This window comes from Dipodomys ordii, unplaced genomic scaffold, assembly GCF_000151885.1.
Source record: "Dipodomys ordii isolate 6190 unplaced genomic scaffold, Dord_2.0 Scaffold143, whole genome shotgun sequence".
Taxonomy (NCBI): Eukaryota; Metazoa; Chordata; class Mammalia; order Rodentia; family Heteromyidae; genus Dipodomys; species Dipodomys ordii.
Genome location: NW_012267359.1, coordinates 1,871,995 through 1,894,433, shown reverse-complemented (window position 1 = coordinate 1,894,433; position 22,439 = coordinate 1,871,995). Strand labels below are relative to the sequence as shown.

At 57.5% G+C, this 22,439-nt stretch overlaps 3 protein-coding genes across 5 annotated transcripts in view; 2 read left to right on the top strand and 1 right to left on the bottom strand.

The window, feature by feature from the left end:
- Positions 1-1,159, top strand: part of Styxl1 (serine/threonine/tyrosine interacting-like 1) — a 17,379-nt gene extending 16,220 nt beyond the window's left edge. Inside the window, exon 9 of the mRNA XM_013031706.1 lies at positions 1,031-1,159. Within this exon, the coding sequence (XP_012887160.1) occupies positions 1,031-1,159 (129 nt within the window). The remainder of the gene's footprint in view (positions 1-1,030) is intronic.
- A 1,639-nt stretch (positions 1,160-2,798) lies between these two features.
- On the top strand, positions 2,799-9,068 carry Tmem120a (transmembrane protein 120A). The gene is made up of 12 exons (XM_013031758.1): positions 2,799-2,979; positions 4,269-4,387; positions 4,528-4,644; positions 7,463-7,522; positions 7,639-7,734; positions 7,866-7,955; positions 8,027-8,092; positions 8,182-8,243; positions 8,332-8,424; positions 8,508-8,572; positions 8,685-8,753; positions 8,819-9,068. Exons 1-12 carry the CDS (start codon positions 2,899-2,901, stop codon positions 8,930-8,932), a joined length of 1,032 nt encoding a protein of 343 aa, XP_012887212.1. The 5' UTR covers positions 2,799-2,898; the 3' UTR covers positions 8,933-9,068.
- A 130-nt stretch (positions 9,069-9,198) lies between these two features.
- Positions 9,199-22,439, bottom strand: part of Por (P450 (cytochrome) oxidoreductase) — a 47,064-nt gene continuing 33,823 nt past the window's right edge. For all 3 annotated transcript variants that reach the window (XM_013031800.1, XM_013031802.1, XM_013031801.1), the window contains exons 3-16: positions 17,250-17,298; positions 14,774-14,902; positions 13,995-14,144; positions 13,628-13,752; positions 13,144-13,233; positions 12,836-12,934; positions 11,749-11,865; positions 11,559-11,677; positions 10,872-11,053; positions 10,442-10,591; positions 10,064-10,334; positions 9,844-9,989; positions 9,686-9,771; positions 9,199-9,602 (exon numbers count right to left, since the gene is read on the bottom strand). In XM_013031800.1, the coding sequence (XP_012887254.1) occupies positions 9,458-9,602; positions 9,686-9,771; positions 9,844-9,989; positions 10,064-10,334; positions 10,442-10,591; positions 10,872-11,053; positions 11,559-11,677; positions 11,749-11,865; positions 12,836-12,934; positions 13,144-13,233; positions 13,628-13,752; positions 13,995-14,144; positions 14,774-14,902; positions 17,250-17,298 (1,858 nt within the window). In that variant the 3' untranslated portion in view covers positions 9,199-9,457. The remainder of the gene's footprint in view (positions 9,603-9,685; positions 9,772-9,843; positions 9,990-10,063; positions 10,335-10,441; positions 10,592-10,871; positions 11,054-11,558; positions 11,678-11,748; positions 11,866-12,835; positions 12,935-13,143; positions 13,234-13,627; positions 13,753-13,994; positions 14,145-14,773; positions 14,903-17,249; positions 17,299-22,439) is intronic.

Sequence of the window (22,439 nt, the reverse complement as noted above, 5' to 3'; positions counted from 1 at the left end):
GCCACTTCCAGCTTTTTTTTCTTTTTGCTTATGTGGTGCTGAGGAATTGAACCCAGGGCCTCAGGCATGCAAGGCAAGCGCTCTACCACTGAGCCGCCTTCCCAGCCCCTTTTATTCTTTTTGATAGAATCTTTTTTTTTGGGGGGGTCAGTCATGGGGCTTGAACTCTGAGCCTAAGTGCTGTCCTGAGCATTTCAGTTCAAGGTGAGTGGTTTACCACTTGAGCCACAGCCACTTCCCGTTTTCTGGTGGTTAATTCGAGGTCTCACAGACTTTCCTGCCGGAGCTGGCTTTGAACTGCGATCCTCAGATCTCAGCCTCCTGAGTAGCTAGGATTACAGATGTGAGCCACTGGTGCCTGGCTTCTGATAGCATCTTAATGGATGAATTCACTTGTTTCTGTGTGGACAGTTTGTCATTTGCATATAGAAATGCATTGATTCTGGGCTGGGAATGTGGCTTGGTGGTAGAATGCTTGTCTAGCATGCATGAGCCCTGAGTTCTATTCCTCAGTACCACATAAACAGAAAAGGCCGGAAATGGTGCTGTGGCTCAAGTGGTAGAGTTCTAGCCTTGAGCACAGAGAGGTTTAGGGACAGAGCCCAGGCCTTGATTCAAGCCTCAGGACTAGCAAAGAAAATAAAAAAGAAATGTGTTGATTCTGTTATCCTGCAACCTGGCTGAATTCCTGTGTTAGCTCTGACATGTTACATATCCTTTGGAATTTGGACATGCATAATCATGTCATCTTCAAACAGTGACAATTTTATTCTTTCTGATTTGGAATCCTTTTGTTCCCGATTCTTGTCATGGAGGCTGTTCAGCATAGGGGTGCAGCCATGTCCCAGTCAGCTCCCCCTGCTCTGCCTTACTTCACTCCAGGCTATGGCTCTTCCCGTCCCTAGCCCTTCAGCCATCTGGGGACCCCGGGCAAGGCCCTCCCCACCTTTTCCCCTTTCTCTCCCCCATACTCCTGAGCCCCCCTCACCCCAAGCTGTGCTGAAGTCTCTTTTTTTTTCTGTGTTCACAGAGGTCCTGGAACCATGTCAAACAGTGCAAACCCACCATGAGGCCCAATCAGGGCCTGGTGAGCCAGCTGCTGGAGTGGGAGAGTACAATCCTGGGGGTCTTCATCACCGACATCACCGAGTTCTTCTGAGGGCTGTGCCCTGCTGGGGGCTGCGGGCCAGCAGACTCTGGGCAGCCTAGGTCCAGGGTTGGTATGGAAGAAGAGCTTTTGCTGTGTGAAGTCTCTGTGGGTGTCCTGTGGCCATTTTTCCGTTCTTTCACAAGCCCTTATCTAGAGTGACAGGTGCAGGTGTTCAGGCTCTGCAGAAACCCACCTGCACAGGCATTCCTGGGGATGCCCCGGGCTGGGGCCGCTGCTACACTGCTAGGACCTGGAAGCTTTGGAGGCTGCTACACGGGGTGCCTTGTGTTTGTACACAGAGTGGGCAGTGCTGGGGTGCTTGGCCCAGGAATGTGGGTATTTGCTCTGTCCTCCCAAGCTGTGTGCTCTGACCTTGCCCTTGATCTACAGGCCAAATTTCCTTTCCCTGCCCACAACTCATTGTCTGGGGGTGTTTTACCAAGAGGGATTCCCTCTCCACTACCCCCACAAGGTTTCTAGAAATCCTCAGGGTTGTTGTTTGTTGTGTTTTGTTTTTGTGCCAGTACTGGGGTTTTGAATTTAGAGCCTGGGCGCTGTCCCTGAGCATTTTCACTCAGCTCTGCTTCTGACCTTTTGGTGGTTAATGGGAGATAAAAGTCTTCTGGACTTTCCTGCACAGAATGGTTTCAAATGAAATCCTCAGCCCTCATGAGTAGCTGGGATTACAGGCATTAGCCCCATTGCCTGCCTGGCTCCTCAGATCTTAAAGGGAGTTGTTTCCTAAACGTAATTCCTGAACACCAGCATCTCCACAGAACAACCAGAAGGCGCGTGGGGTGGGGCAGATAGAGATTGGCAGGGAGTTTAGTTTTGAGGTCCCTCCACCTCCTGGTGAGGCTGGCACAGGACATGGGGTAGGACCCTTCCCCCCAATATGGGCAATCTGGGTTGAATGCACACCAGGGTAGCTGCGGCCAAAGAGTCCAGGCTCTGTGGGGAAGGGTGGATGGAATGCTGGGCTGGGCAGAGCCCCTGAGCCGTGCAGAGCAGGAACAGGGTGGGGAATCTGCCCTATTATAGGAAGGGCGGCGAGTGGAGGTGCGCCCCGGGACAGGGCTATGGAGGACGCTGTAAAAAGAAACGCGGGAAATTTGGCTCAGTGGTAGAGCGCTTGTTTCACATTCAAGAGGCCATGGGTTCGATTCCTCAGCAGCACATAAACAGAAAAAAGCCGGAAGTGGCGCTGTGGCTCAAGTGGTAGAGTGCTCGCCTTGAGCTGAAGAGCTGAGGGACAGCGCCCAGGCCTAGAGTTCAGGCCCACCATCGACAAAAAAAAAAAAACAAAAAACAACGCGGTGGCGCAGGAGGCTGAGGCAGGAGGATGCTGAGCTCCGAGCCGCCCGGGCAACACAGCAAAACTGTTTAAAAAAGGAAGTCTGCAGAGAGGGGAAGCCCAGGACCGCTTCCCCACGCCCCTGGGAGGGAGCGCAGAGGCAGGCTGGAGGCCGCCTCGGCCTGGGGCCCAGCGCCCGCCGCGGAGAGCCCCGGACAGCCCCGGACAGCCCCGGGCCGCGGCCGCTCTCGCCTGGGTCCGCGCGCTGGCCCCGCCTCGCGCTCTGATTGGCTGTCTCTGGGGGCGGGGCCTGCGCGCGCCTTGCGCCGGGCCTTTTCCCGTTGGCGGCGGCGCGAGCCCGGAAGCGACGGGGGCGGTGGCGGAGGCGCCTCGGCGGGCCGGGTTTCGGCGCCGTCCTGGACTCGGGAGCCTTGCGGCCCGTGGAGTGGCAGCCATGCAGCCTCCGCCCCCGGGTCCGCTGGGCAGCTGCCTGGAGGACTGGGAGGATCTGCAGCGGGACTTCCAGAGCATCCAGGTGAGCTCCCGCTGCCGCCGCTCAGCGGTCCCGAGCCGTGTGTCTCCGGCTCGGGGTCAAGGGTCGGGCAGTCCCTGGGGCAGGTGGCCGGGCTCGAGGAACGGTGTCACCGGGGGCACGGCCCAGCCCCGGGGCAAGGGGCCGGGCTTGAGGTCAGAGCTCGGGGTCCGGTGTCACCGGGCGCACGACCCGGTTCTCCTGCCCGTCCCGGCGGGACCCCCGCGATGGCCCACCCTGTACTCTGCACCTCGATTCACCCCGGACCCCGACACTCCTGGAGAGCCGCCGCCCGGGCCAGAGCCCGCCGGGCACAGCGTTTTGGGTCCCTTCTGGCGCTGTCGGCCTCCCTCGGGCCATCTCGGGCTGGATTAGGGGAAGCGGGGCCTGGAGAGGGGCCTGCACCCCTGGGGGAGAAAAACGGGGGGCCAGGCTGGCTGTGTGGCTCCTGGGGAGTGGACAGGGCCGGCCCGTAGAGACCCGGGGAATTGTCTGGAGAGGAATTGCGGGTGACCCTTCTGTCCCCAGCCCGCAGGGGACACACTCCTGTCACCATCCCAGGAGAGGGTGGTGGCTGTGATGGCAGAGGTGCCACATGCAGGAGTGCCAGGGGGTGTGGTAGTCTCCTGGGCATGAGGAACGAGACCCAGAGAGCGGAGCCAAAGCCAGCTGGAGACTGGGTCAGACCTTTGCCTCTCCTGGACTGGTTCCAGCCCCTTGGACTTTCCATGGCTGCCCCCTTGTCCTGCCCAGCCTGCTACCATTACTGCTCCCTGGAGGCCTGAGCAGCTGGCTGCCCAGACATGGAACTGTTGAGCTGAATGAGGCCCCTGCTGCGCTGCCTGTATTGCCCCTTGCCCCATCTCTACGCTGTGCCTGGTGGAGATTGGCCCACCAGGGCAAAGTGCCCAGAATGCCCTCAGGCCAAAGGTGCTATGGTGAAGGAGGGGAGGGGACTTGGGGCAATGACCTTTAACCTGGGAGGAAGCCTGAGGAATGCTGGAGTAGAAGGGATCTTGGATGACCTGAGCCACTACCCCCTGTTCTCACTCCATTGGAGAGCAAGGTATGGCTTCCAGCAACCGCTCTGTCCAGAAGTGGACCCGTGGGCCTAGCAGCAGACTCAGATGGGGCAGTATGAGGGGCCCTGAGCTCCCCTGAGCTCCATGCCTTGTCTGCCTGGAGCCAGAGCACCTTCAGGGAGGTCTCTGGCAGGCTCAGCAAGTTCTCCAGCCTGGGGAGCTGCCATCTGCCAGCCTGCCTGCCCCTGGCACATTCTCCCTCTACCCCAGGAGGCCCACCGGCAGTACCGCCTGAAGCTGGAGGAGCTAACCAAGCTGCAGAACAACTGCACCAGCTCCATCACACGCCAGAAGAAGCGGCTCCAGGAGCTGGCCCTGGTTCTGAAGAAGTGAGACCCCTCGGGCTGGGGGGAGGAGCCTGGTGGGATGGAGCTGGCACCACTGGGCTGGACTCTTCTAGCCTGGCTTCTGCCCTCAAGTGGAACTGAAGGGGTGGGCAGGACTGCACTGACTTCAGCCCCACCTACAGATGCAGACCGGCCCTCCCGTCAGAGGCCTCAGAGGCCGCGCAGGAGCTTGAGAATCAAATAAAGGAGCGCCAGGGCCTCTTCTTTGACATGGAAGCCTATTTGCCCAAGAAGAATGGGTAAGTAGACTGGTGTGGCGCCATACCAGTGATCCCAGTTACTAGAGAGGGAGGCATAGGTAGAAGGATCATGATCTGAGGCCAGCCCTGAGAAAAAAATGTGTAAAGACTCTTACCTGAGCAACATCTAACAAAAATAAAAGGTGGGGGATGGGTTACTATGCCTGTTAGCTCACACTTACAATCTTGGCTACCCAGTAGTCTGAGATGGGGAGGATTGCTGTTGGAGCCAGCCTGGGCAAAAAGTTCATGAGATTCCCCTATCTCAGCTAATAAAAAGATAGGTGTGGTGGTTCTCACCTGTCATCCCAGCTAAGTGGGAAGCATAAATAGTAAGATCATGGTCCAGGTTGGCCCCCAGAAAAAGTGAGACCTATTTGAAAATTAACTAAAGCAAAAGGGCTGGGGTGTGACTCAAGTGATAAAGTGCTTGTCTAAAATGTTTGAAGTTCTTAACTGGGTGCCAGTGGCGCCTGCCTGTAATCTTAGCTACTTAAGAGACTGAGATCTGAGGATCACGGTTTGAAACCAGCCCAAGCAGGAAAATCTGTGAGACCCTTATCCCCAAATAATCACAGAAAAAGCCAGAAATAGCACTGTAGATCGAGTGGTAGCTCTGAGCAAAAGGAGCTTAGCCCCAGGATTGGCAAAAAAAAAAAAAAAAAGTTTGAGGGGGCTGGGAAGGTGGCTCAGTGGTAGAGCTCTTGCCTTGCATGCATGAGGCCCTGGGTTCGATTCCTCAGCACCACATAAGCAAAAAGAAAAAAGCTGGAAGTGGCGCTGTGGCTCAAGTGGTAGAGCGCTAGCCTTGAGCTGAAGAGCTGAGGGACAGCGCCCAGGCCCAGAGTTCAGACCCCACGACCGGACCCCCCCCCAAAAAAAATAAGTTTGAGGTCCTAAGCTGAACACCAGTGGTTCATACCTGTTATCCTAGTTCCTCAGGACCATGGTTCAAAGCTAGCCTAGGCAGGGAAGTCCATGAGACTCTTACCTCTAATAAACCACCAGAGAATGGGAAGTGACGCTGTGGCTCAAGTGGTAGAGCGCTAGCCTTGAGCTGATCACTGAGGGACAGCACTCAGGCCCAGAGTTCAAGCCCCACGACCAACCAAAAACAAAAGGCAGGAAGTGGAGCTGTGGCTCAAGTGGTAGAGCACTGGATTTGACCACAAAAGCTGCATTCAAGCCCCTAGTACAGAAATAGGCAAACAAACATACCAAAAAACAGCTGAGTGCATAGCCCAACTCCTGTCATAGACAGGGAAACAGTCTGAAGCGCAGGGCTGAGTCATTGAGTTCCGTGTCCTCTGAGCAGCATAGTCCAGTCCTGACAGCTCACAGTGACAGAGGCTTTGGGAGGAGGGAGGACACAGTGAGGACCATCCAAGCCTGCACAGGAGGCCAGAGAAAGCTCCACATCTTCAGGGCTGAAGAATGAGCCAGACTGAAGTGGAAGGAAGAGCAGTGAGGGACTTGGAAGATGGGACAAAATGTAGTGACCAGGGGCCAGTGTGTTGGCACATGTCTATAATCTCAGCTGCTTAGGAGGTACACATGGATAAATTGTGATTAGCCCAGGCAGAAAAGCTAATAACACCCTATCTCAGAGAACACAGGGCATGATGGTTTATATCTGTAATCCCTGCTACTTGGGAAATGTAGGTAGAAGAATCATGGTCTGAGGCCACCTAGAGGCAGAAAGCACAAGATGCTATCTGAGAAGTAAGCAAAAAGGACTGGAGGTGTGGCTCAGATGGTAGAGTGCTTGCCTAGCAATGTTGAGGCCCTGAAACTTCTTCCCCCTGCTCCAATAAGATGCCCCCAGTACTAGTAGAGCTCAGGGAGAGGGGTGATGAGACCAGAGGTGGCACCAGGTGGTAGAGCTTGGCTGGGTACAACAGGCAAGGGGGGCAGATGCCATGTGCTCGGAGAATGGCCAAGGCTGTCCCTAAGCAGAGGAGAATTGCAAATGGCAGTCAGATGAGGGCGGAGGGCACTGTGAGGGATGGGGTTACTTCTGGAGGTCAGGGATGGGGCGACCATTTGGGGAAGGGAGCAAGGGGACACTATATGAGGCAAAAGTAGAGAAGTAGCCCAGTTTGGATGGCCATTCTCTCCCTGTTCTGGGTTTTGAGCTCAGGGCTCATGCTTGCTAAGCAGGTGCTCTACTGCTGGAGCCACTGGGCCATCCCTGAAGCTCTGGAGAATCCACTGTGTATGGAAGGGGACAGGTCACTAGAAGTGGTAGCGGGGGGGGGGGGGTCAGCTTTCACCAAGGTGCATGTGTCACTGCATGTGGCTGTCACTTCTGTCTGTGGGCAGTGGGGGTGGAGGTGGAGAGGCAGGAAGGTGCAGGCTGGAAGATGTGGTGGCGGATTTGAGCTGCCCTACTGGGACCAAGTTGGGGCTGCAGCTTGGGCCTATACTGGGCTTGTGTGGTCCTGTGTGCTGGTTACTTCTTTGCCTGGCTGAGCAAGAGGCTCCACATGGTCGGAGTGGAGCAGGTGGGAGCTGGGCCCCAGCTCTGCCATGGCTCCCTGGTGTTTCTCAGGCAGAGGCCAGGCACTTGGGACCAGTGCAGCCGTGGGTGTGGGGCGCCTGGCCGGAGGTGATGTGCATTTAGAATCCAGAGCCCTGCACATAGATGTGGGGGCTGACGAGTGGGAGGCCAGAGTGCCAGGGAGCTAGGGAGAGGCCGGCGAGCACAGTGAGGCCACAGGGAGGCAGCAGGAGCTGAGGTCAGCAGTGGGGTGCCGGGGTCAGGTTGGCTCTGGGGTGGGGGTCAGCACCAGTGCCTCAGCTTGTTTCCACCCCCTAGGTTGTACCTCAGCCTGGTTCTGGGCAACGTCAACGTGACACTCCTGAGCAAGCAGGCCAAGTATGTCCTGGGCTGTGCCCTGTGCCCCTCGCCCCTTGCCCCTCGCCCTCGGTGCACTGCAGGGGTGCTGGGAAGGGAGGGTCCTCCAGGCAGCCCAGCCCACTGCTGTACCCCAGGTTTGCCTACAAAGACGAGTATGAGAAGTTCAAGCTCTACCTCACCATCATCCTCATCCTCTCCTCCTTCACCTGCCGCTTCCTGCTCAACTCCAGGTGGGTGTGGGCCCTGCTGAACCCACCCCTCCCAGGCCCTGCCCAGCCCCCTCTAGGGACCCGCCCCTCCTGGGCCCAGCACCCATCTTGTCTCCCTCCTGAGCTTGGCACCCACCCACGCCTCCCTCCAGGGTGACAGACGCAGCCTTCAACTTCCTGCTGGTGTGGTACTACTGCACGCTCACCATCCGTGAGAGCGTCCTCATCACCAATGGCTCCCGGTACGCAGGGCGGGCGCTGGGCTGAGCCCAGGCCTGCTGGGGATTGGGGTGACAGTGGCTCCCTCCTCCAGGATCAAAGGCTGGTGGGTGTTTCATCATTATGTGTCCACGTTCCTGTCGGGCGTCATGCTCACGTGGTGAGTGTGCTGGGGGGGTGTGGGGCGCCTGTGTGGAGAGAGGCCGGCAGGGCAGGACAGTATCCCCAAACCTCCTCCCTTCCTCTCAGGCCCGAAGGGCTCATGTACCAGAAGTTCCGGAACCAGTTCCTGTCCTTCTCCATATACCAGAGTGAGCGTGCAGAGGTGCTGGGCTGGGCAGGGGTGCAGGAGTAAAGGCACGCAGCGCAGCGCTGAGGCCACCCCTGCCCTGCCCCCAGATTTCGTGCAGTTCCTGCAGTATTACTACCAGAGCGGCTGCCTGTACCGCCTGCGTGCTCTGGGAGAGCGCCACACCATGGATCTCACTGTGGGTGAGTGCGCCAGGCCCGTTTTCTGTGCGCCGGGCCTATGTGCTGGGGAACGGCGTGGTCACTGCCTGGCCTTTTCCCCACAGAGGGCTTCCAGTCCTGGATGTGGCGGGGCCTCACCTTCCTGCTCCCCTTCCTTTTCTTTGGACATGTAAGTCTGGCCTGGTGTTCCCCTGTCCATGCTGTGCCTGTTTGTCCGTGCTTTGCCCTGACTAGGGCTTGAGTGGGCACAGGGTCATTGAGCAAAAGCCCTTTCTGCACAGTTCTGGCAGCTCTTCAACGCCCTGACGTTGTTCAGCCTCGCTCGGGACCCGCAGTGCAAGGAGTGGCAGGTGAGCCGGGCAGGGCCGGGAGGACACGGGCACCCTGACCACGTCCTAATGCCGGCTTCCAACAGGTGCTCATGTGCGGCCTCACCTTCCTCCTCCTCTTCCTGGGCAACTTCTTCACCACCCTGCGGGTTGTGCACCAGAAGTTCCACAGCCAGCCGCACGGAAGCAAAAAGGAATGAGCCGGATGTGTTTGTTAGCTCAGAGGGGCTCTGCCTATGTGGGTGGGTTCTTGTGCCCCTGGGCTCTGTGGAGGACCTCAGCCTGATCCCGGCTTGCAGAAGCCAGGCACCAGCTCCAATAAAGACGCACAGACACCTGATGGCTGCTGTCATCCTTGTGGAAGGGCAGGGCTCAGCCTCCCCCACAGCACACATTCTTGGGGCTCCTGGTTCCCTGGGCTCCCAGTAAGGGGAGCCCTGGAGACGCACAAATAGTACCAGGCACATACAGAAAACAGAACTTTATTCTAAGGGCCAGAGGTTATTTAAAATTATTTACACTCATTCAAAAATCATATGGCAGGGCCAGACCCCCGCCCAGCCAAGGACAGCCTCATCTGCACACTGCTGAGGGCCTGGGTGTCCCGAGTGCAGGGCCCTCGGCCGGGTTGCCTGAGGCTCACCCAAGGAGTCTGTGGCTAGGCCTGCCTGTGGCAAGGCCAGCAGAGGGAGTGAGGATGGCGGGTGGGGCAGGCACGTCGGCTTCTAGCTCCACACGTCCAGGGAGTAGCGGCCCTTGGTCATGAGCTTCTTGACGTAGTCCACTGCCTGGCTGTGCTCCATGGCCCCGAACTCAGCCACAATGTCGTAGAAGGTGTTCTGCACATCCCTGGCCATGTTCCGAGCATCCCTGGGGACAGAAAGGGAATGGGTCCGCCATTTCCCTGGGCAGGGGTTGCCCTAGGAGACATGGCCTGCCAGCCCCCCACTCACCCACAGACGTAGATGTGGGCACCCCCCTCGTGGATCAGCTTCCACAGATGCTCCCGGTCCCTCTTGAGCAGGTGCTGGACGTAGACCTGAGGGGAAGGGGTGTCAGGGGTAGCAGCTTCACAGCCCGCCTTACCCAGCCCTCAGCGCGGCCCACTCACCTTGTGCGCCTGCTCTCGGGAGAAGGCCACATTGAGCTGCGAGAGCGCGCCGGCCTCACGGAAGCGGGCCAGCTCCTCACGGTACAGGTAGTCCTCATCTGAGCGGCGGCAGCCGTAGTAGAGCAGTGTCTCCCCCACCTCCTTGCCTGGGCAGCAGCAGTGGGTCAGAGGGGCCAAGGGGCCATCTGCTCCCACCCAGTGCCCAGGCCTGCACACTCACCCTGCTCCCGCAGCCAGGCACGCTCCTGGATGAAGCCCATGAAGGGGGCTACACCGGTGCCTGGGCCCACCATGATGACTGGCGTGGTGGACTTGAAGGGCAGGCGGAACTGGGACTTGCGCACAAACATGGGCACCAGGGCCCGGCGGCCGTTCTCCCCGGCAGGCTCCTTGGACCGCAGCCAGCTGGTGGCCACCCCTTTGTTAACACGGCCTGACTTGGCCTCATATTCCACGGCCACGGCACAGATGTGAACAGAGTTGGGGTGAACCTAGAGAAAGGGCAGTGAGAGTGGGCATGTCCTGGGCTCCTGCTGTCCAGCCCCGTCCTGGCCTATCCCAGCCCACCTCCTCCCCCAGACCACCAGGCAGCGCTCACCTTGGAGGAGGAGGCAATGGAGTAGTACCGGGCCTGGAGGCGCGGCAGCAGCTCACACAGGTGGTCAATGGGCGGCCGCAGGGACGGGTAGTCCTGCAGGATGGCCAGGATGTGCCTGCGGGCCTCCACCACCCAGCTCAGGTACAGCTCCTGCAGGGACATAGATGTCCAGAAGAGGGGTAGGCGGGGTGAGATGGGGTGGGGTGCTGTGGGCGTATCTATGTGAGGGGTGGGCTGGGCAAGGTGTTACATTGGAGTGGTGTGCAGAGGCCCGGGGGTGGTGGGTGTGCCTACAGTAGGTATGGGCAGGGTGTGAGGTAGGCTGGGCACAGTGTGGGCATGTCTGCAGCGTGGGTAGGACACATCTACATGGTATTGGCGTGAAGTGGGTGGAGCACAGGTGTGGGCAGGGCGTGGACAGGATGCTCACCTTGCCATCGCCAGAGGAGGAGGCCATCTTGCGCAGGTGCTCCTGCTCGGAGGGCTCCGAGGCATACTGTGCCAGCTCATAGAGCACGTTGGTGCGTGGGGGGTTGGTGATGTCCAGGTAGTAGGTGAGGGCCGTGCGGTAGGTGGTGGGGCAGGGGAACGGGTGCTTCTTGTTGGACTCCTCTGCAGGGAGGAAGGTAGGATTTGGGGATGGGCAGCCCCAGGGAGCAGGTGGGGTACCGTGGAGGCGGGGCCCCCCAGACGCATAGCTTGGTGCCAGACAGGAAGGTGCCGCAGAGGGACCTGGGCAAGCAGTGCAAAGGTCGGAAAGCACCACCTCTTTCCTTAGCCCTGCCCTGGACTAGAACATGAGGTCGGGCTTCTTGGCACCCAAGCACCCTGGAGGGTACTTGGTGGGCGGCAAGCGTTGCTGATTTGTCTCCGGCACAGGAGGCCCGAAGCAGGGAGGGAGCCGAGCCTCTTCCCCAGCCATACAGGGTGGCTGGCCTCCCACCTGACAGGCACAGGACTAGTTCTGCTTCTAGGCCTCAGGCATCCTGTCCCTTCACCATGACAGGTACGAGGGGATGGGGTATAAGGGACAAAGCCAGACCCAAGAAGTCCTGGAGGAAGTACTGCAGGCCCACCTGGACTGCAGGCCCAACTAGTGGCCAAGCCCTGGACTCACCGTCAAGGTTGTTGAGAGACATGACCACGTCCAGGTCAGCGCCCAAGATCTCTCCGATCTGGTTGACGAGGGCAGAGTCGTTGGCCGGGTAAACAGCCACATGATCCCCGGATTCGTACCTGAGGGAGGCACAGGTCAGGGGTGGAAGACAGTGGTGTGGAGCAGGGAGGCGGGCAGGGGCAGCAGGTACCTGATCTTAGAATCTGAGATGTCCAGTTCCAGGTGCATAAGGTGCCGTTCGGTTCCCTGGTTCAGCTTCCGGTTGGTGGTGACTGCAGCCAGGAATGGATTCTTGGCATCAAAGGGCCTGGGGGGTCAGGAGGGAAGGGGAAGAAGGTCTGTGACCCCAGTGCTCTGGTCTGACTCTCTCCCTGTCTACAGGAGACAGTCTAGTTACACAAAGCACAGGGACCAGAGCTGGCCGGACTCTCTGGGTCTCACCAATATGGCAAGGGCTTTCCCGGGTGAACCAGTACAGCAATGTGACAGAACTAGGTGACCTAAGTCCCCATTCTCAACTAGGGATGCTGAGGGTGGCCCCAAGCTGCATGGGTCCTTGACAGTCCACATAGCTGAGACACCGGCTCTGGACCAGGAAGGCTTGTGGGCTTAACTCAGGTCCCAGAATGCCTGCGGTGGCTCAAGCCAGAGTGTGGGCAGCACCTAGGGTTCTGGGCAGGACTTCGGGGCTCATGGGAGGTACGTCATGGTTTTTTTTTGTTGTTGTTGTTGTTTTTTGGGTCCGGTCGTGGGGCCTGAACTCTGGGCCTGGGCGCTGTCCCTCAGCTCTTCAGCTCAAGGCTAGCGTTCTACCACTTGAGCCACAGCGCCACTTCCGGCTTTTTCTGCTTATGTGGTGCTGAGGAATCGAACCCAGGGCCTCAGGCATGCAAGACAAGCGCTCTACCACTGAGCCACCTTCCCAGCCCTACGTCATGGTTTTGAGGTAGAATCTAAGCAAGGAATCTTTGTGCCAAAGTCCAACCTAGACTTAGATCCAAGTTTGCTGGGGTTTTGCCCCAGACCCAGGGGTGGGTGGGGGCACCAAAGTATGCCCAGAGTAAGGTGACAGATAAAGGACATGCTGCGAGGGGCTGCTGTCCCAGGCTGGCCATGGTGGGGCTCCTGAAGGCCAGCAGGCATGGATGCCAGTCTCTGGAAGCTCTGAGCTGTGCTCATGCAGTGGACATGAGAAGTGTGGGTCCTGCCACCCTTGCCCACTTGGGGGACAGGCCACCTGAGATGACGCACACATCACAGGTGCTGCTGCTACTCACGGTTTCTGGTTCTCATAGCTCTTCAGGCGGCCCATCTCGCCTGTGTAGACCTTGGCGGTGTCCATGTCCGTGTGGACCACAAGCTCATACTGGCGAATACTGGGGGAGGGGGAGAGAGAGGTTGGGGTTGGAGGCTCAGTCCAAAGAGAAGGGACTGGCCTGGCGTAGGGACTGAGGCATACCCCATGGCAGGGGAACCCTGTGGCAGGCACGTGGGGCAGGCAGCTTCCGGCTGACCCGCCTGGCTTCTGCCACTTATCCCCACCATGTTCCCAGGGCTGCCCAGACCAGGTCCCACCTCTACTCACCTGGACTCCTCTCCAGTGGCTTCCACACCAAAGAACTCGCACACGGCTGGCCAGAACTGCTCTCGCCACGTGATGAAGTCCTCCTCCAAGCTGGGGAGGGACATGACGAGCAGGTCTGGCACCAGACAGGGTTGAGGCACACTTGGGCCCCAATCCCCAGCAACTCCCCAGTGTCTAGGGCTCACTCCTCAGGACCTACCCAGTAGTGTGGACCAAGACCTCAGGAAAGAGGTCCGTGAGCATCTGGGACCATCGCAGGGCTTGTGTGAGGCTGATCTGGACATAGTGTGTCCCAGGTGCTGGGGTGAGGGTGAGGGATGGCGGGGCGGGGGGGTTGGGGGAGGCCTGGCTTTGTTGATGAGGCACATCTCTGAATTTCTGCTGGTGTGGGGTTTGTGCTCCTGCGCCCTCTTGCCCCTGACCTATGATCCGGCATACCCCATGTACAGGCTGGGGTCCTGTTCATGTGGGGTATGGTACTTACTTCCCATCATCATCGCCCATGCCCAGCTCAAAGATGCGCTGGGCGCCGAGCTGCTCCAGCCGCTGGTCCACGTACTTGCCCATGGCATTGAAGTGCTCGTACGTCTTGTTTCCTAGGCCAAACACCTGTGCGGGCAGGGGCGTGGATCTGAGGTGTGCTCTTCGGGCTGGCCACTCAGAAGGGCCTGTGGTGGGTGGGCGCCAGTGACCCGCAGGGGGCACTGCACCCTGCCACACCTTTCTGTCCTTCTGTCTCCAGCAAACATTCTCAGTGGCCAGCTGGGGAGAAACTTCCTTGGGGCTGGGGGCCTGGGGTCTGAGAGAACTGGGTGAGGAGCAGGGTTCCTCTCTGACATGAGGCCACTCACCGCATACTTGACACCGCTGAGGTCCGTGTCTGTCTCCTGGAGCCAGTCGTAGAAGTCCTGGGCATTGTCAGTAGGGTCGCCCTCGCCATATGTGGCCATGCAGAACACTACCAGCGAGTTGTCAATCTCTGGCAGGCTGCTCAGGTCAGCCTGGAGACACAGGGGCCACCCCCCTGTCATGACCATGCCTGCTGGAGCCAGGCCCACCACAGACCTTGGGGCAGCTGGTGAGGGAGGCCAGCTGGGCCGAGGAAGGGTGGTGAAAGGTACACTGAGGGGTGAGTAGAGCCAGGCAAAACAGGACAGAGCTATCTGCCAGGTTGGTGGGATGGGCACTTTTCTACAAAAGGGACAGCCAACACGAGAGCTTGGGGAAGGCCAGAGCAGGGCGGCCAAAGGCTAACAGAACATGGTCACTCTGCATCAGGCCCTGGAAAACGGCCCCGCCCCTCAGGACAATGGGGACACAGCTCAGCCTGGGCATTTGAGAAGGGGAGAGGTGGATGAAGACCCCAGTAGAAGGACACAGGAGAGGACGAGGGGCAGCTGGCCTATCCTAGTCTCCCTGCCAGAAACAGGCAGGTGGCCAGCTGGTAGCTTCCTGCCAGGGGGTAAGTGGAAGAGCCTGGGACGGCGAGGCTCCTTCCCAGCGATGTAAGCTCAGGGCTGAGCTCTCCCGGAGCCCCCTGACCCTGCTCTCACTCCAGCTTCCACACAGGCTGGGGCTCTGCCTGCGTCCGACGCCCGCCTCCATGCAGCAGGGGCTGCCGGGGGCTTACCAGGTCGTACTCCTCAGGGTCCGCGGCCATGCCCCGCATCCCATAGCGGTGGGCATCTTTGGACAGCCGGTTGGCAAACTCCTCGGCGGTTCCCGTCTGGGAGCCGTAGAACACAACGATGTTCCTTCCCTAGGGAGCAGATGTGCAGGTCAGTGAGGAGTGTGCCCCTCTCCTTCCCAGCTCCCAGCCCCCAGTCACTTGGGCTGGCATCTCACTACTACAGCTACGTGGTGGGGGAGGATGAATCGCACCCCAAACACTCCTGTGGGAGCCATCGCTCTTCTGATGCTTGTGCGCATGCCTGCTAGTGCCAGCCCTGGGCTTGAATCAGGGCCTGGGCACCATCCCTGAGTTTTTGTGCTCAAGGCTAGTGCTTTAGCACTTGAGCCACAGCTCCACTTTCAGCTTTTTTTGCCAGTTAATTAGAGTCTCATGGACTTTCCTGCCTAGGCTGGCTTTGAATTGTGATCCTCAGCTCTCACATCTTCCTGAGTAGCTGGATTACAGGCAGGAGCTACCAGTACCTAGCCTGACGTGGTTTAATGATGTGTGAAAAGCACAGTATGATGTTAAGTAAAACTCTGGAAAGTAACCAAGAAGTCTGTTGTTGTGCCAGCACTGAGCCTTGGACTCAGGGCCTAGCTCTCTTCCTTCACATTTTTGCTCATATCTGGTTTTCTACCACTTGAGTGAGTCCCACTTCTACTGGCTTTCTGCTACTTAACTGGAGGTACGAGTATCTGGGATTTGTCTGCCCAGGCTAGCTTCAAACCATGAATGGTTCTCAGATTTCAGTCCCCTGAGCCACTGGGGATACTTGTATCTTGTATTCCTATGTGTCTGGATCAAGAGAGTGAATGATCTACTCCTCAGTCCTGGTGGGGGTGGGTTCGAGGACTGCTGCAACCACCCACAGAAATATGAATGGTACACTATTTGCTGCGCCTACACACAGCATCCTGTGACCTCAATCACTTATATAGCTGGCTCAATGTACATATGAGGTAAATAAATAACTCTGGTATTGTTTAGGGAATACAAACTAAACAGTCTGCACGTGCTCAGACTTTGTGTTTCCCCTGGGGCTGGCTCAGGGTCAGGTGCTGAGGACAGCACGTCACACAACCAGGTGCAACAATCGCCTAGCACGCACAAGCCCTGGGCTCCACACCAGTGCCAGGAAAATAAGTGATTATGACAGCTGAAAATGTTGTGATTACTTTAGAGTAGACACTCTGGCTAGGCATGAGTGGCTCACGCCTGTAATCCTAGCTACTCAGGAGGCTAAGGTCTGAGGATTGTAGTTTAAAGCCAGCTCTAGCAAGGAAGTCTGTGAGACTTTTATCTACAATTATCCACCAAAAAGGCAGAAGTGGAGCTGTGGCTCAAGTGGTACAGCGATAGCCCTAAGTGAAAGAAACTCAGGACAGTGTCCAGCCCCAGAATTCAAACCCCACAACTGTCACAAATTTTTTTTAAAAAATACATACACACATATACTTTGTTTTTTTTTTTGTTGTTGTTCATTCGTGGGGCTTGAACTCTGGGCTTGGGCGCGGTCCTCAGCTCTTCAGCTCAAGGCGAGCGCTCTACCACTTGAGCTACAGCGCCACTTCCGGTTTTCTGGTGGTTTATTGGAGATAAGAGTCTCACGGTCTCTTCTGCCCAGGCTGGCTTTGAACCGAGATCCTCAGATCTCAGCCTCCTGAGTAGCTAGGATTACAGGCGTGAGCCACCAGTGCCCGGCATATACCTTGTTTTTTTTGTTTGTTTGTTTTTGGGTCTGGTCATGGGGCCTGAACTCTGGGCCTGGGCACTGTCCCTCAGCTCTTCAGCTCAAGGCTAGTGCTCTACCACTTGAGCCATAGCGCCACTTCCGGCTTTTTTCTTTTTGCTAATGTGGTGCTGGGGAATCGAACCCAGGGCCTCAGGCATGCAAGGCAAGCGCCACATTCCCAGCCCCCACACATATACTTTGTGTGGCAGATAGACTGTATCAATAAAGCTCAACATATATGTAAAATCATATACAGGACAATTCCTGGAAACTAAGATCGCTGAAGACAGAGCATTCAAATGAGTGCTGGAATCTGAGAAGAGAACAGCAGATTTGCCAGCCAGGCCAGACCACCCCATCACTCTGTGAGCAGAGAGAAAAAGCAGAGCAGATCCATACTGTATCTCACACAGGATCAATTCCCAATGTATCCATTTTTGTTTTGTGAGACAGGGCCTCACAATGTAGGCCAGGCTGGCCTCTATCTATCTCTCCAGCCTGGGTATAAGCTACCATGCCCAGTAAGTTTTTTGTTTTGTTTTGTTTTTAATTAAAACTTCAAACTCCAAAGTTTGGTAGGAGGAAGGGCTTATTCTTAGACCTTAGTTTATTCAAGCAAAGCGAGGAGAGCAGAGCTGCAGGGCTCAGGTTGGGGGAGGCGTCCATCTACCCCTCACCCACCAGGGCTACGCAACTTACTGTTTTCTTCATCTTTTCCACGAAGCTGCTTTCTTTGACAGAGGAGGTCCTGAAACACAGAGAGCACAGTAGGAATGGGTGCAGGTGTCCCAGGGTGAGCATGGGTCCAGGCCTGGATAGCCACACTTGCACAGCCCACCCATCCCTGATCCATGGGGGCTCATGAGCCCCTCACCCATGTGACTGGTAGAAGCATTTCCACGCTGCCTGGGCCTCCCATCCCACAGGCCCTACTGGCTGGGTCACATTTTTCTTTCTTTCTTTCTTTCTTTCTTTTTTTTTTTGTTGGCCGTGGGGCTTGAACTCTGGGCCTGGGTGCTGTCCCTCAGCTCTTCAGCTCAAGGCGAGCGCTCTACCACTTGAGCTACAGCGCCACTTCCGGTTTTCTGGTGGTTTATTGGAGATAGGAGTCTCACAGTCTCTCCTGCCCAGGCTGGCTTTGAACGGCGATCCTCAGATCCCAGCCTCCTGAGTAGCTAGGATTACAGGCGTGAGCCACCAGCGCCCGGCTGGGTCACATTTTTCAACTTGACATAGTCAAGTGAGTCATCTAGGCACATGCACCGCGTGGCCCAGGACATGGCCCAGTGAGGGGCCTGGGGCTATGGTGCACACAGGACAGAGCTGTGGCCCTGGGGAAAGTTGGGTGCTGTGGTAGAAGACTGCCGCCAATGCGCCATGTTGTGTGCCTGGCCACACTGCCACCTATGAATGGCTGTGAGAAGCAGCATGATGCAGGGCCCTGCTGTGCCCTGAAATTGCTGAAGCCTGTTTAGATGTGGCTGGATTCTAGCCCAGCACTCCCACTTCTCTGCCTTTACCTCCCTTCAGGAGCACGCAACACTTCTTGCACTCCCCCGCCTCCCCAGACTGGTCACATTGGCTACCACACCACGAGTGTGTACAGACTCGCTGCTCCTGGGGCCCCGCTGCCATCCTCCACCCCTCCAGCCACAGATACTCTACTCCAAGCAACCCTGTCTGCCACAGCTCTGTGGTCAGGTGGTCACCACGCACACCACTGCTTTCTGCCGTGGAATCTAAGTCCTTCACTAGAGGCCTGGGTTTTATAACTGTGGGGGGCCCTGGGTGTCTCCAGCCATCAGCACACACCTGGCTTCGTGGGTGATTAGCAGTGGAGGGTTTGGTGGGTGAAAGCCTCCATGGATCCTCCTCACTTCCTATCCAAGACCAACTCTTGTCTCTTGCCAAAGGACAGACATGTTCACAGAAGCCACATCTCAGCCAGGCACTGGTGGTCATGCCTACAATCCCAGTTACTCAAGAGGCTGAGAGCTGAGGATGGAGGTTTGAGGCCAGTCTTGGCAGGAAAATCTGTGAGATTCTTATCTCCAGTTAACCATCAAAAAGCCCTAAGTGGAGCTGTGGCAAGAGGTAGAGCACTAGCCCTGAGCAAAAAGCTGAGGTACAGTGCCTAGGCCCTGAGTTCAAGACCCAGGACTGGCATACATGTGTGCGTGTGTACGTGCTCACGTGCACGCAGGTGCGTGTGCACACGCACACACATGTACACACACATGCACACACACAGAGTCATAGAGCCACGGAGCCCTCCCTCTTCTACAGGCAGTGGGAGCCACCCAGGCGGGGTAGGCCAGGCTCCATGCCAGGCTGAGAGCAGAGACCAGAATGCCTACCTCGGTCTTCTGAGAGCCCATCCTCTGGCTAGAGGAGGACAGGCACCAGGAGAATCACTGCAGGAGGGGCAGAAGCACACGGCACAGTTGGCTTGGCAGCAAATACTAGTCCTGCCACCCAGTGGCCCTGAAGCAGACCAGCACCTTCTCCAGAGCATGATTCCCTATTGACTGTCTGACCTCCGCAGCCAAAGAGAAGCAAGCAGCTGCTTGGGTCAGTTTGTGATTTGGAAGATACCCAGGCTACCAGCTGGCAGGTGCTAAGGCTCTTGGCATAGGGCACAAAGGAGCAGGTGGTTATACCCAGAAGAAAGGCCTATGGGGAAAGAAAATGGCTCCCAAAAGAAACCATGGGGGGAGGGGAGGACCAAGGGGGGCTGCCCAGGGCCCCAAATGAGAACCATATAGCCACTGGGGGCTCAGGCCCAGCTCTGACTGCCCCGGGATGGCCGGCTGGCTTGGTCACTCTGGCAGTCACCTGGGCAGGCCTGGCTAGAGGCATCCCAGTGTAGCAACGGTAGGTGCCCTTCCTGCCACTAGAGCAAGCGTCTCAGGAGGAAGTGGTATGTCCCTCGTTGGCCTGTGGGACAGGAGGGGCTCTCCTCCCCAGCTGTACTCAGGCTGCCTTCTGGGGATCGGGCAGATGTGGGAAGAAGCGGACCCTGTGTCAGAGCAGTCCTGCTGAGTCCCCGCTTGTGACCAGCCTACTCTCAGGCCTGCATGGGCCCAGGGGAACAGCGCCCAACTGCTCTGCCTAGGGGTCTAGGCCGTAGGTTGCTGTGCCATGGTTTTTCTCTGCCTAGAGCTCCAGACATGGTTCACACCAGGCCCTTCAGGCAGAGGTCGGCAGGGCCTTCCTGGCTTCCAGGAAGCAGGAAATGCAGCCTGTGAACACAGCCCTGGCTGTGTCCTGGGAGCCTGAGCCCTCTCACAGTGGCCCTGCCCAGGCCACACAAGGCACGCAGGCCAGCACTGACCTTGGGTGGAGTTCGTCCGGCGGAGATGAATAGGCGCACCCCATGGCTTCTCTCTTAACCCCAGCACTTAAGGGAAAGGGGAGGTCACATGGAGATCCGGGGCCCAGGCGGCAGGAAGTTCAGCCCTGTCCATTCTCAAGAGTGGGCCTGGGACACTAAAAGTACTGCCAGATGCCCCGACTCCACCTCAGCAGTGTCTGTCCCGTGAGCTGGAGAACTCTGCAACATCTGGCAGGGATCGGACGGCACTGCGGCCTCCCGTGATTCCCCGCGGCTGGCCGCCCCCCCTGTATGGACCGACTGTCTCCGTGGTAACTGTTCCCATCGCAGCCCAGCTCCCACCCTCCCCTTCCCAGTGGGAGAAGAGGAAGTCCTGTCTGCAGAACAAAGCTCTCCCGGCACAAGGCGGCCAGGCTGCTCCAGCTGCTCTAAGAAGGAAGCTGGCGTGGGGAGGCGGGGGAGGGTGGGATGGACTCATCAGGGGTCTGGTTCCTATCATCTTCCCATGACAGCCAGAGGCCTGTGACCCTGGGCATGTGGCACCTGGGCCCCACATGCCACCCCTTTTTGTCATGCAAACGGGACAACCGGTTCTAACCGGGCCCAGGGCTGGCTCTCCGTGCGCCGGCTGCTGCTGCCCGGCTCAGGGCCAGATGCCACGTGGCTCCAAAATGGAGCATGAATGAAAGGTTTCAATTATTTCTCTCCAAGGAGAGCAAAAGTCCAAGCCAGGATGCCCTGCACTCTCTGCTCCATTTCCACCCAGGTCACGCTGTGGCTCCGACTTCCTCCTCTGCACCGACTGGTTCTCCCAGGACAACCCAGGAACTGCTTTCCACAGCAGCAGGCAGAGCCTAGGGTTTGGTGACCAATACTCTAAGCTCCAGGGAAACGAGACACAGTGGGGCCTAGACATGGCCACCAGATGGCAGAGATGGCAGCTGAGGCGAGGAGACTGGTGTGGCAGGATGGATGGCAGGAGGCTGGCTCTATGGGGTCCCAGCCCTGGCTACCTTCAGAGCCATGGGGTATAGGGTAGCCTGCACCTCCCTGCAGACAGTGGGGGCAGGTGGCGAGATCTGAGGTTGAGGACAGAAGAGGAAATGGGTACAATTGTTAGGGAGCACTTGTGGTGTGGCAGCTAGCACAAGTACTCAAGGAACTTTGTGCTTTACTCCCTTTAAACTGTGCTACCCAGAAGCAGAGGGATGTCCAGCCCATCTCAGCCAGCTCCAAAGTGCTCTTGCTCACTCCCAGAATCCCAGGTCTGGTCCCCTAGCCCATGAGGGCCAGATACCTGGACCAAAGCTGTACACTTTCAATGTGGACTCAGTGAAGGTGGCCATACCCCACAGATGGCCCTGAGGCCCCTCAGATCTACTCTGGCCTCCACTCTCACCTCAGCTTCCTCCATGACCTCGACTCTCTTGGCATGCATACCTCAGTTCTCCCAAGATATGCCCTTCCCAGGGTGAGCCCTGCTGCTTCTTGCCTGGGCCTGGTCCTACACAGCCCCGCCCCAACATCTTCCTCTTCTGGCCTCCTCTGGGCGTCTCACTCATTCATCCCTGCCATTTCCTGTGTGTGTGTGTGCCTAGCACTGCCACTGTCCTGGCTGTCAGAGGGCTGTCACTCTGTATCACACCCGCCCCCATAGTGCACATAACCCCAAGGCTACTCTGCTTTATCCCTGTGCCCTCAGGCCTGGCACACAACCAGAAACACCAGCAGCCCCCAGTGCCCTGCTGATGCCCAGAAAGGCTGGTGACAGCAGGAGGGACAAAACCTCATCAGGGACCTGCACAGGCAGGTGAGGCAGAGCTTGCAGGGGCAGTGTCCCAGCCACTGCCCCAAAGGAGGAGGAGACTGCATCCGCCCCCAGCGCCTGCAAGCTCAACATTTCTCTCCAGTGAAAGTCAGCTATGTTTCTCTTTTCATACTCAGCAGCACAAGGTCATCTCTATAGAAAATGTGACTTTACTGGAAGAGGCGGCAAGACCCCCGGTCTCCTCCCCCAGGCTCCATCGGCCAAAATCAAAGGATAATGCCAGACTGCTTGTGTGTGGCTGCAGCCTTGACTCCTGGCTTTGCTGGGCTTCCTGATAAGGGCCAGCCCCCACCCCCACCCCACCAAAAAAAAAGGTCACGGAGGGAGGAGATCTTTTGTGGCTCTTCCCAGTGGGGTTGGATGCTGCCAGGGGATGGGGACCAAGAGAAGCAGAGAACTGATGCAGGGAAGGGGCTGGGCTCATAGGGGCATGGCTGCAAACGCCATGGGCCTGGCATTGTGGAGGAAGCTTAAACAGAGCTGCAGAAATAAGTTCCATGGTGATGGGGATGGAGGGCCAGAGGAGGGAATGGACAAAGGTCAAAGAACAGGGGACATGACACTGAGACACTTTACTGTGTGACTGAACACATCTGTTAGTATTCAACTGTACAGTTAAAAAGTGGAACCTAAGGGCTGGGAAGGTGGCTCAGTGGTAGAGTGCTTGCTTTGCATGCCTGAGACCCTGGGTTCGATTCCTCAGCACCACATAAGCAGAAAAAAAAAA

Bases quoted from the DNA above. Each gene is read 5' to 3' on its own strand.
- Tmem120a (XM_013031758.1), top strand. From the start codon at position 2,899: ATGCAGCCTCCGCCCCCGGGTCCGCTGGGCAGCTGCCTGGAGGACTGG. The intron at 7,523-7,638 runs GTATGTCCTGGG...GCTGTACCCCAG, and splicing joins CTCCTGAGCAAGCAGGCCAA to GTTTGCCTACAAAGACGAGT. The intron at 8,244-8,331 runs GTGAGCGTGCAG...CCCTGCCCCCAG, and splicing joins GTCCTTCTCCATATACCAGA to ATTTCGTGCAGTTCCTGCAG.